The sequence below is a fragment of the Trypanosoma cruzi genome, genomic scaffold (assembly GCF_000209065.1).
Source record: "Trypanosoma cruzi strain CL Brener 1047053517131 genomic scaffold, whole genome shotgun sequence".
NCBI lineage: Eukaryota > Euglenozoa > Kinetoplastea > Trypanosomatida > Trypanosomatidae > Trypanosoma > Trypanosoma cruzi.
Genome location: NW_001849574.1, coordinates 553859 through 565345, shown reverse-complemented (window position 1 = coordinate 565345; position 11487 = coordinate 553859). Strand labels below are relative to the sequence as shown.

Below are 11487 nucleotides of genomic sequence, written 5' to 3'. Positions count from 1 at the left end.
AACAACAGACAGCACAGAATGAGGTTCGGGCACTGGAGCTGAAGAAAGAGCTGGACCACCTCCTTGAGGAGCAGCGGCAGCTACAGCTGCAGTTAATGGCCGGCATGGACACAGTCCGTCAGAGCGAGGTGGAGGAGGCGCTTCTTATCGAGCACGCGCGAGCCAAGCTGGAGAAGGCGAGTATCCTCGTGACTACGTGGCGTGAGCATACATGTGACTGGACGAGGTGCAGCGCTCTTGGGGGGAAGATGATGCAGCGGCCCCGCTTCAACAAAGTGCCGCAGAACTCGACGCTGAATTGGTCCGTTTGTGTGGCGAGAAGAAGCGAATTGAACAGGCTATCAAAGAAGCGATGGAAGCGCATGCGTTGCGGGCAGCCGGCCTTGGCGCAGGAACCGCACCACAATCCGATGCGGCCGCTGCACATGCCTTGCCGGGGGGCGATGATGTTGCCACCGTCCAACTGAAGGACCAGTTGGAGTTGGAGCAGCGTGAACTTGCAGAAATTCAGATGCATCATGCGAGGCAGATGGCTGCGTTGGATCGCGAGGTCGCAGACTTGAAAAGCCGCTCAATGGAACTTGCCCAGTGGCTCGCTGACACGGTTGGCTCACGTGACCAGGTTCTACTGAGTACCCAACATCTGCAGTCCTGCCTGAACAGCGGCGTATGCGCACTCTGCCGCCCATCGTCTTGAAGGGCTCACAATTTTGTTACAAAAAAAGTCTTTTTTATTTATTTTATCTTTTTTTTCTCACTTGACTTTGCTTTGACGGATGACTCTTTTTCTTTTTTTTCATATTTTTTACAGATGGGGTTAATGCCGTGTATTTCTCCCACCCCGGCTATGGCTTCTCCTCCTCCCCTATCTTTTATGACTTTTTGTTTTGTTGTGAGGTGGAAAAGACGGAGCATTCTTGGAACAACTGCTCTTTATTTATTTATTTATTTATTTTTATTTTTTTTTTCTTTTTGAATTTTCGCAGGAAGGAGCTTACGCGACACCGCGCCCACAGCCACTCTGCAGGAATGCTAAAGGGTCTTCGGAATCGAGTGAGGCGCGAGAATGAGCCTCGCGTACTTATTGTGGGACTGGACAATGCAGGGAAAACGACACTACTGAATACTCTTGGTGAGAGCGACGTCAACGATGACGAGAATACTCGCAAAACCCCCGCGGCACCGGAAGGGCCAACGCACGGGTTTAACATCAAGACTCTGACGCGTGGTGATCGGCGGGCGAAGTTGTGCGATCTCGGTGGTCAGCGGGCGTTGAGAGAGTACTGGCAGGATTATTACAATAACACGGACTGCATCATGTACGTCGTGGACTCCTCCGATCACCGCCGCCTTGAGGAGGCCCACACGTCATTTGTGGATGTGCTGAACGGAATCCCGGGGGTACCTGTTCTGGTCCTTGCGAATAAACAAGATCTTGCGACGGCAAAGACGCCACAAGTGATTGCAGAGTCGCTTCATCTGCAGGAGTCCCGTGACCGTAAGTGGCACATTCAGGGATGCAGTGCCAAGTCCGGTGTGGGTCTAGAGGAAGGCGTCGCATGGATCCTAAGCGTGTGCACCTCCTGAGGTGAATAAATAAGAGGAGACGCTAGGTGGGGGAAAGGAAGATGGAAAGAAGATGTGCATTACTAGGAGGATACGGCGTATTGTTTCATATTTATTGAAGCAAACCAACGCATATAATATGGGAGAGACGAACGCTGAATGAGGGCATTTACACAGTTCTGTGGTTGAGAGCATTATTGCAACCAATTATTTACAAAAAAAAAAAAAAGCAAAGGTTGTTTGAATTTTTTTGACCGCAAGCGCACATAGAAACGGTCAGTCGCCCAAAAGATAGTAATAAAATGCCAGGAATAAAGAAAGTGGAATAATACGAGATATGGACTTTGTCTATTCCGTATAAAACTCTCTCTTACTCTCACCGTCTTTCTAACAACGTGGCGCAGTGAGTAATTGTGTGTGTGTGTGTGTGTTTGTGTGTATGACATTTATGGTAGAAAAAAATTGGTTAAGTTTGCTGTTTAAGGGTGTTCAAGGCGAAGCAACGGAGCCCAATTGAAGGACGATGTGGTCACATATGTTTGCCTGCTTCTAAACGCTCTTTATTGTGTTTATTGGGCCCTTCTGATAGCGAAGCCGTAAATACGCTTCTTGCCGACGTCTGCTGTTGATGTTGTTTTCCTTTTTTTCGCCACCAACACGGTACTCGCTTACTTCCAAGATGCATAGACACACAGAAGAAATTAATTATTGGGCCGTTTGTAACCGGTTTTTTTTTTTTTTCATTTTTTTTTTTCCCCCACCCGTCTCCATGCGTATGTATATGTATATTTTTGTGGCATTTTCCGTATGGGGTTTTTGATGGCTTTTTATGGAAATTATTGCTTCAAGGCGCCTTTTTTTCTTTCTTTCTTTTATTATTATTATTATTTTTTTTTTTTTTGTGTGTGTGTGTGTTTGTGTCTCTGCTCTGCGATGCGGTGGGGAATGAATTAGAGCTCTGGATAGCCGTGGTTTCGTTCACAGGTGGCGGGCGCAACGGGGTTGGAAGGGAGTGTTCCCATGGCGACTGACACAGATGGCAGAATTGAGGAGCCGCGTGGCGTTACATGTGGACTTTGTTTTAACGTTTTGAAACTCCCCCTCACATTTGACTGCAGGCACAGTTATTGCACTGACTGTGTGCGCGCCAAGTTGGAATCTCAAAACAGCGACGGTTTTGCATGTCCCCTCTGTAATGTACTGTACGCTGCGGTGTCGGCACGAAACCTGCAGAGTTTTTCTGACGCCAGACTTGCTAGCCATGTGAAAATGATAGCGGAGGGGACGGATGGTGCACCCATGTGCCAGTGGTGCGAAGAAGTTCCTGCAGCCGTACAGTGCCATGAATGCATGTTCGTCTACTGCAATGATTGCAACACAGCCGTGCACAAGAGCGCTGCTAAACGGGGCCATGTGACAGCAAAAATCGGGAGTCAACAGAAACTGCGAGGAATGCAAAAAAAATGCCTTGTTCGTGGTCATGAAGAGTATCGTGCCGAGTTTTACTGTTCTCAGTGCGAGGAAATGTGTTGTGCGTATTGTCTTCAGGTTGGGCCTCACAAAAATCATGAGAATATGGGTGCCGCCCGGGCAGCGGCTGATATCCGGCAGCAGCTCTCGCGTGACATGGGCCTGATAACACAGAAAAAGACGGTTCTTGAAAGTCAAGCCAGTGAACTTAACCGCGTGACCGCCCAATATTTTAACTCATACGATAGTGTCGAAAACATCATCACGGAACGCTTTAATCACTTCAAACAACAGTTGATGCAGCGGGAAGTGGAGCTGCGCAAGTTACTTGCAACGCTGAGAGAATCGGGAGACACCTCACTCACATCGACGCGGAAACTATTTTTGGCGAAACTCAACGCGTTGAATGAGGCCACCCTGCGCTTTCAGCACCTGCGGAGTGGTGGTTCTGATCACGAAGTATTGGAGAGCCGTTCAATTCTCTATAGTTTCCTCAAGACCGAGACCCCCACCGTGACGGGAAGCGGATTCAAAGTCTCCAATCTCGGTGACATGATGATTTCGGGGTTGGAGCTCCATTTGGATCTACAAACCATGCATGGCGTGGAGCTGCATAACACCGATTCGACGGAAAGGAGACCGAACAATGGTCCACCCTCAGGAGGCATGACAACCCGTCAACCGAGTGAAGCTACGAATGGCAACCGAAACTTTGTTGGGGGATCGACACTGCCTCCAGAAAGACCGTTGCGTTTGACATTTCCCGTTGATGATGATGTGGAAGCCACTCTGAAAGGTGACGGTGTTCTGTTGCGCTGCGTTGCACGTGGGGGAGGCGGATCGACCCAAATAGGTGTGCGAAGCAGGGAACTTATGGAGACTGTTGGAACTCTTTTTCCTGAAGATGGAGGCTGTGTTACATGGCGGATACGACTGGAGCTCATTACAGAGTCTTTTGTTGGTGTTGTTGAGAAGACAGACGCCGCTGCCATCCCTGAGGGTTTCTACTGGTGCCCTACGAAGAGCGGTGTCGTTGACGGGCATATTGGCCGCCCCACTCCAATTGTTCAGCAGCTTCCTGTGTGTCGCAACGGCGATGTGCTTCGCTTTACGTATGACATACGAGAAAGGACCCTACGATTCGGTTTGAATGGGAGTGATCGCGGTGTCATACTCACTGAATTGCACCCTCGCGTGGCAGCATGTTTTATTTTTTATCCTGGGGAGGCGTTGACGGTCTTGCCCTGAAAGGATGGTTTTATTTTATTTTATTCCTACTTTGTCGTTGTTGTTGTTGTTTATCGCCCAAGTCTGTGTACATTGACATGGCCTCACGGCAAAATAGAAGATGGTGGCGTGGACATCATTTGCGTCGGTTGAATTTTGATGGACGGCGGAGAGGGGTTTTGTTTCTTCTTTCATTTGAACCGGAGATATATATATATATAAAGAGAGAGAGAGGCAAGGAAATAAAATTTAGAAAAGAGAAGGAAGTTTCGAGAGGGTTTTTTTTTGTTGTTTCCTTTTGTTTGTTTGCGCTGAATCTTTGGCAGACCTCCTCCCAGGCGTTGGCGGTGCGTCTTGTCAGTTTGCCACTCGTCAAGAAGCGAAAAGCGATGCCATTTTTGTTGGCTTCTTTACTGCAGGAATTTAAAAAAAAAAATACGAGGACAAGAAAAAAAAATTCAAATTGCCTTTTTCTTTCTTTCTGCGTGAGTCGGTGAGTATTACTTCTATGGGTGTATCCTCCAAAAAATGCGGTGCTGCTGGCGTGTCGCACCATTTCACTTGTCTTTGGCCCTCCCTTCATTTATTATTGTTATTGTGTGTGAATGATTTTAGGATTTCTACTAATGACACTGTCGGAGTTTATAGATCAGACTCTTCAAGGAAGGCGTCCATCCAGTATTGTCTACGCGTCTGTCGGCACGATTGTGGCTGCCAAACTGCTGGCAGACATTTTCAAGGATGGATTTCTTATTAAGCGTTCTAAATTTGCTAAGTGGCGCATCATACGTACCCTTGCTGCCCCTATCATTGAGCGGGAGGTGAAAACAGCCGGTAAGGCGTTTAAAATGCCAGCCAAGAAAGGCGAATTTAAGGCGAAAAAGCTGCCAGAGAAGAGCACAACGGATGAGAGAGTTTTAAGCCTTGTAAAAACGTTTCACGAAGACCTTGATAAGCCTTACGAGACGGGTGGATTTAGTGGATCTGTCTATCATGGGGGAGAATCGCACACACAGCTGATCAACCGTGTTATGGAATTATTCCAGTGGAGTAACCCGCTACACGTTGATTTGTTTGGCGCTACACGAAAGATGGAAGCGGAGGTAGCGTCAATGGTTCTCCACATGTTCAATGGTCATTTACTCCCGGATGCATGTGGCACCGTGACGTCTGGTGGCACAGAAAGCATTATGATGGCGCTCAAGTCCTATCGCGACTGGGGACGTGCCAAGCGAGGTATTGAGAAGCCCTCTGTTATTGTGGGCGTCACCGCACATCCTGCCTTTGACAAAGGTGCCGAGTATTTTGGTATTAACCTGATCAAAGTTCCAGTAGATCCGGTAACTCAGAAAATTAATGTAAAAGAAGTGGCAAAGCACATTAAGTACAATACTGTAGCCATTGTTGGTTCTGCACCGACTTTTCCTCATGGTACAATTGACCCCATCAGTGAATTGGCCGAATTGGCCTATCGTCATAAAATCGGATTGCATGTGGATTGCTGTTTGGGTGGTTTTATAGTGCCATTTATGGAAAAGGCCGGTTTTACTGTTCCTATTGTGGATTTCCGTCTCCCTGGCGTCACGACAATCAGCTGTGATACACACAAGTATGGATGCGCGCCCAAGGGCTCATCAACTGTTCTTTACAGAACAAAAGATCTGCGTTCTTTCCAGTTTTGCTGCGTGGCAGACTGGCCTGGCGGCATTTATTGTTCCCCCGCAGTAAGTGGTTCCAAGCCAGGCAACATCATTGCGGGGACGTGGGCAGCTATGGTTCGTATGGGAGAAGAGGGCTACGTTGAAAACTGTCGTAAAATTGTGAATGCACGTATAAAAATGACAGCTGCCCTCTCCAAGCTGCCATATATCACAATCCTGGGTGATCCCATTACCTCTGTCTTTGCCTTTAACAGTGAATGCATTGACATTTTCATTCTCGGTGACCGTCTGAGCGAGCGGGGGTGGGCTCTGAACAGGCTTCAATTTCCATCTGGTCTTCAGTTCTCTGTAACGCTGCTGCAAACAAATGAAGGCGTTGTGGACCGCTTCATCAAAGACGTGACGAGCATTGGTGAAGAGATGTACATGGCAGTGAAGGAAGCTGAAAAGGAGCACCGCGTTGTGAAGAAAGACGAAGCAGGAGGATCTATTTATGCTTCACAACAGCGAGTCAGCGATCGTAGTATTGTGAAGGACATTCTACGGGAGTTCTTAGATCAGTACTACAGTGCAAATCATTGACACGGTAAAATGCATATATATATATATATGTGTGAGATGTCCATTTGGGTATATATATATATATATTTTTTTTTTTTTTCTTGCCTGATCTACCTGCAATCTTCTTCCGAAGAGCATGTTATTTATGTATATATACACACACACATATGAACTTAGAAAAAATAATTGTTTTTGAATATGAAATTGAAAAGATGGAACCAAAAGATTTTCATTCTGTGTTCTTTTTATTCTTAGGTGCCTGTCAACGAAAAATGATCATTATTATTGTTGTTGTTTTTTTTTCCTTGTGTGTGTGTGTGTGTGTGTTTCCTTTCTTCTTCTTCTTTTATTTTCTTTTGGGGGAGGGGGGAGGGAAATGAAAGTAAAAAACGGCAATGAATGAATGGATTTTTCAAATGAAAAAAAAAAAAAGGGGGGGAGGGGGGGCTTGTGTTGCTCCCGAGTCCTGGACGCCGATGTCAATACCACTACCCCTCGTCAGAAAGGAAACCCTTTTCCTCTGAATGCTGTTACTTTAAATATTATGTGTTTGGCTACTTATATTGTCATTATTATTATTGTTTTGTTGTTGTCGTTGTTTTTGATATTTTGGCCATGAATGGTTACACACAAAAAAAAGAAAAATAATAATAAAAACTTTGGAGTATTTCTGCATGTTCGGGTGCACACATTGCCATAGGTGCTCCCATCCGGTGTTTTACCGTTTCCCCGGTAAACGAAGGAAAAAAATTAATTAAATTAAATAAATGTGTTCATTGAAAAAAAGTTTTTTTACTCATGTCTTTGTTGTTGTTGTTGTTTTTTGTCTCATTATTTTGATTTCTCTTATTTTTTCTCTTTTGCCTATCCAGTCGCGTTAGGGCCTGTCACTGAAGGGATGGAGAGTGGAAGATCTCCCTTGAAACGGAAGGCCTTTGAGTTTCAGCTGCATCGGCCACCATGCGACACCGCATTTCTTGCCGTCGTCGACGCGCCGGTTCTTTTCCATGCGGACGATGCCACAAGCGGAAAGGTCAAAGATGCAACGATCCGCCACATCGGCTGGCATGTGTTGCATCTCCCGGAGGAGTGGTTCTTCTCGCAGAAGTCACGCGAGCTGACGGAGAGGGTGTGTCAGTCCATGCAGTGCACCATTCAATATCTTGCCTACCGTATGAAGGAGCTCCAGGCGGAGCTTAAGAATGCACGGCAAGATGTAGAGGAAATAAAGGAGGAAAGAAACGAGGCCTTTGAGGAACTTGTCGAGTTGCGGGAGGTCGTTGCGCGGATGAAGCAGCGGTATGAGGCGCGTGGTCAAAGTCGGCTTGCAACAAAGGCAGCCGCACCCGATCGCCTCGTGGTTGTAGAAAAGCCTAGACGCTCCTTCATGTGTTCTCTCTGCGGCAATTTTTACCCGTCCACTTCTTCTTTGGAGTCGCATATGAGGAAGCGCCACCGTCGAGGAGAACACCACGCCGCGATGAATACAGCCTCCGCCGCAATACAAAAGAAAGTAGGGGAGAGTAATAACTTTGCAAACGACGTATTGAGGGGAGAAGTCACGTCTTTGAGAGAAGAAGTAATGAGTCTTCGAGAGGCGATGGCCGCTGAAAAGGAGAAGCGACAACTGGACGCAACACTATCGTTTTTCTCCCCTGTGAGCATAGCGGCAATACCGGCACATCACCTGCCTGGCCCACCGCTCCATGAGCGTGACATTTCCCACATTTTACCGAGGCTGCAGGAGGAGGAAAAACGAAAAATGGATGCGCTGCAAGACGAATTGCGAGTTACGAAGTCTCGTCTTCAACAAATGGAAGAAGTGATCTATCGCCAGGCCAGAGAAATAGAGGGTGGGTACGGGAGGCGCACACACGGATTGGAGAGCAGCACGTTGGAGGAGATTCTTCCGAAAAATGCCGTCCCTGTATCCACTTCAGTTAAACATAAGGGTTTAGCCCGATTTGCCTCTGGGAGTTCACTCCATTCCACTAACCGTTATCCCCTCCGTATGGCCGATACGCATGAAACGGTGAACAAAGAAGTGTCCATCGGAAAGGAAGGAGATTTGGTTTCACGCCGAATGGAGGTGTTGGAGCCGAATCATGAAGCCAAGATGCCACTCGATCAACATCTCGCTGTGTTGTCGGGGCATTCATCCTCAGCGTCCTGGCCAGCCCCTACGCCGGTCTCCCCCTCGTCTCGGGAGAGATCTGTTCATTCACCATCGGTTGATGAATTCAGGCCGGAAATTTCCGAATCACCGCGGCAGTACAGCAAACTGACGGCATCTGTGGGGAAGTTATCAGTGAGTCCTGCTTCAGAAGCCTCAACGGTGTCTGTTGTAGCGAAAAACAATGTGCCTTTTTTGGAAATACATCCTTCTCAGGTGGCTGGTTATTCTGGCAGCGTGTTTACTAGCCTTAATTTGGGTAGCGTCGGTGTTGTTGATGATGGCGGTCTCCATAGAATCCTTGCACACCAGATAGGCCCCACGAGTCACCTGCGCGCAGGAGAAACAAATATTGTGACGAAGAATGGAGAAAAGGCATTAGATATAGATAATGCTGGTTTGGTTAGTGATCAAAACAAAGGGTTGGGGTTTTCTTCTTCTTTACGTGGATTTTCCGAGAATTCTGTGCCCAATTTCAATAGGCTTAATAGCCTTCAAGAAATTAATTGTGGATATTCGTTCGATTCCTACATAAGTCCTTTACGATCTTCTGCACATGGGGAAGCTCCGTTCAGAAAAACGACACCATCGGGCCTCACCAGCAACTCGTTCCGCTCACGCGCAGAAGAGGGCGCGGAATCCCACGTTCGAGTTTTTGCTGGCGAGATACCGCGACAGGAGGAACAGCATGCAGAAGAAGAAAGAATTGCCGTGGATCCAAAAAAAACTTCATTGGAAAGTGTCACTTCTGAAAAAGGTAAAACGTGGAAGAAATTATTTCTCTCAAGGCTCTTTATGAAGCGGAAGAAGTGATTTTTGTCATGCGTTTAGCCTCGTAGGGGAGGGGAGGGGGAAGAAAAAAAGCTTTTTTACTTCCACTATAATTTGCTTTTGTTTTTGTTGTAGTTTTTGTTTTTACATTCACACCTTTTATTCATGGGAGTGCGTTGTGTTCGCGTGTGTCGGTGTGTGTGGTGCACCAGGGATCAGTAATTTTGTATTCACGTGCAGCGCCTATTATCGGATGCGTCAAGCGTATTCTAAAACAAACATGAGAGAAATCCTTTAGGATTTTCTTCTCTCGTATTTGTTTGCCTTTTTTTTTGTTTGTTTGTTTTGTTTTGTTTTACGTCTCTTTTGCTTTTTATTTGTACGTTTGAGCCTCTTTTTTGTTCTTGCTTCTTTTTTTTTTTTTCCCCCACCTCCCTTCTGCTCGCTCCATTGGTAGTGGTAAGAGTTGACTGAGGTCTTCGTGTGAAGCGGCAATTGATGGGATGCCCCTCTCGTACCGGGACTACTCCGTTAACATTTATCTTTTATCCTCCCTTTTTTCCCAGCTTCCCCTTTTACGTCTCTTTCCATCACGTTAGTCGCGGAACCTGCAATTGCAGACCTGTTGTTTGGGATGTCATCAACCGAGTTCTGTTACACGTTCCCGCCAGATATTCCGTTGCTTGGTTTGCTCAGTGAATGGATTTTCCTTCTTTTCTTTCCTTTTTTTTTTTCTTTTGTAAACTCACCGTTTTTCATGTGTGTCCTTGAATACACTTTGTTCTTGTGGGGCCTCTCTCTCTTCCATTTTGGTTTGTTCCCCACTTCTGTTTGGTCTACAGCGTGTCCTTTGTTTTTCGTTGTTGTTTTTTCCGTGTGTGTGTGCATATAAAAGGGGTGGGAAGGGAGGCGTTGCACAAACAAATAAATCAATACATTTGAATAATTTGTGAGGAATTGGTGGGACACGTGGTTGCTTCCAGGGTTAAAGAATGACGCTGAAATGCGCACTGAGGGCCTGGACAGCCCCCATGGCGCAGGTGCGTCGTTCACATGATGGCATTCGTGGGATGATAGCGAAAAGTCGTTTTCATCGCGGTGATCTGCTGATTTGTGTGCCGCTTGCTCACTGCTACTTCCCACATGCCTCACGTGACCCACACCGACTGCGGCGTTGGAACAGGTCCGCACTTTTCCCAGAAGCTCAGTTCTGGCTGCGGCAACTCTCCCCCGATGCGCCCGACGCACGCGTCTCTCTCTGTGCCTCCGTATCAACAGAAAAAAACAAAGTATTAACTCTTACCCTTTCGCCCGTGGAAGCCGCGCTGGCTGTATCGGTGGCTCTTCGGTACTTTTGGCGGAACGTTGTTTTATTGAAGGACCGAGAGGGCAGTGGTAGACCCGCGTTGGGTCCTGCGAGGTTTCGTTCGGCGGATCTGTATCTCCATTCTCTTCCCATGGAGGAATATATTTCGTACGGCTTAGAGGGGCCGTACTTTTCGGACGTCGAGGACGAGGCAAACGTCCACTCCAACATTGAGCAAATAGCATGGAATCTCCGGGATTGCATACTTTCACATGCTCCTCAAGAAGAGTACACTTTCTACGATGCGCATCCATCGGAATTGGATGCAACACTTCTTGCGGCGATCTACGTTATACGGGCACGTTTGTTGCGTATGACCGCATTTTTTGAAGAAGAAAAAGCTCCTGATCGTGTAACATCCGTCATTGCGCCTATTGTGGACCTTTTGAACCACAGTTCAACGGACTATACGTGCGCTGCGTGTATGAGCATTCCTAAGCGTGCCGTTGTGGTTCGGGCAGTCAGGGACATCGATTTCGGAGAAGAGCTCACTCTTGACTACCGTGCCGCAGCCCGTCAGCGAAAGAATAAGAAGCAAAAAACTTTGGGAATATCGGATTTGGAAGAAGAGGAGGACGGGTGGGAGCCACGTTATCTCTTTTCCGCAAAGGATGCATAAGATGTGCCTTCCTTCTTTTCCTTGTGCCTCCCACCTTCCCCAATACACACATCATATTTCTCTCTTGTTAGTG

The 11487-nt window shown here is 47.1% G+C and overlaps 5 protein-coding genes across 5 annotated transcripts, besides 19 other annotated features; all 5 read left to right on the top strand.

The window, feature by feature from the left end:
* Positions 1-1189: a sequence feature (heterozygous, non-Esmeraldo-like haplotype).
* Positions 933-955: a microsatellite.
* Positions 1030-1587, top strand: Tc00.1047053511511.170 (ADP-ribosylation factor-like protein, putative; the record flags this gene model as incomplete). Its single annotated transcript, XM_812489.1, has 1 exon — positions 1030-1587. One exon carries the CDS (start codon positions 1030-1032, stop codon positions 1585-1587), a length of 558 nt encoding a protein of 185 aa, XP_817582.1.
* Positions 1190-2186: a sequence feature (haploid, non-Esmeraldo-like haplotype).
* Positions 1979-2008: a microsatellite.
* Positions 2187-2588: a sequence feature (heterozygous, Esmeraldo-like haplotype).
* Positions 2294-2320: a microsatellite.
* Positions 2421-2467: a sequence feature (A-rich).
* Tc00.1047053511511.159 (zinc-finger protein, putative) lies at positions 2587-4284 on the top strand (the record flags this gene model as incomplete). Its single annotated transcript, XM_812491.1, has 1 exon — positions 2587-4284. One exon carries the CDS (start codon positions 2587-2589, stop codon positions 4282-4284), a length of 1698 nt encoding a protein of 565 aa, XP_817584.1.
* Positions 2589-2907: a sequence feature (areas merged during assembly that could not be assigned to a particular haplotype. This can correspond to areas where the two haplotypes were merged or to regions with more than two copies in the genome that were merged during assembly.).
* Positions 2908-11487: part of a sequence feature (heterozygous, non-Esmeraldo-like haplotype) that runs on past the window's edge.
* Positions 4869-6506, top strand: Tc00.1047053511511.150 (sphingosine phosphate lyase-like protein, putative; the record flags this gene model as incomplete). The annotated part of the gene is made up of 1 exon (XM_812488.1): positions 4869-6506. The coding sequence occupies one exon, from the start codon at positions 4869-4871 to the stop codon at positions 6504-6506; it is 1638 nt and encodes a 545-aa protein (XP_817581.1).
* Positions 6516-6572: a microsatellite.
* Positions 6777-6791: a sequence feature (A-rich).
* Positions 6792-6812: a microsatellite.
* Positions 6813-6843: a sequence feature (A-rich).
* Positions 7047-7094: a microsatellite.
* Positions 7229-7254: a sequence feature (AT_rich).
* Positions 7275-7347: a sequence feature (A-rich).
* Tc00.1047053511511.139 (zinc finger protein, putative) lies at positions 7384-9471 on the top strand (the record flags this gene model as incomplete). Its single annotated transcript, XM_812490.1, has 1 exon — positions 7384-9471. The coding sequence occupies one exon, from the start codon at positions 7384-7386 to the stop codon at positions 9469-9471; it is 2088 nt and encodes a 695-aa protein (XP_817583.1).
* Positions 9543-9575: a microsatellite.
* Positions 9730-9853: a sequence feature (A-rich).
* Positions 10134-10168: a sequence feature (A-rich).
* On the top strand, positions 10422-11414 carry Tc00.1047053511511.130 (hypothetical protein, conserved; the record flags this gene model as incomplete). The annotated part of the gene is made up of 1 exon (XM_812487.1): positions 10422-11414. The coding sequence occupies one exon, from the start codon at positions 10422-10424 to the stop codon at positions 11412-11414; it is 993 nt and encodes a 330-aa protein (XP_817580.1).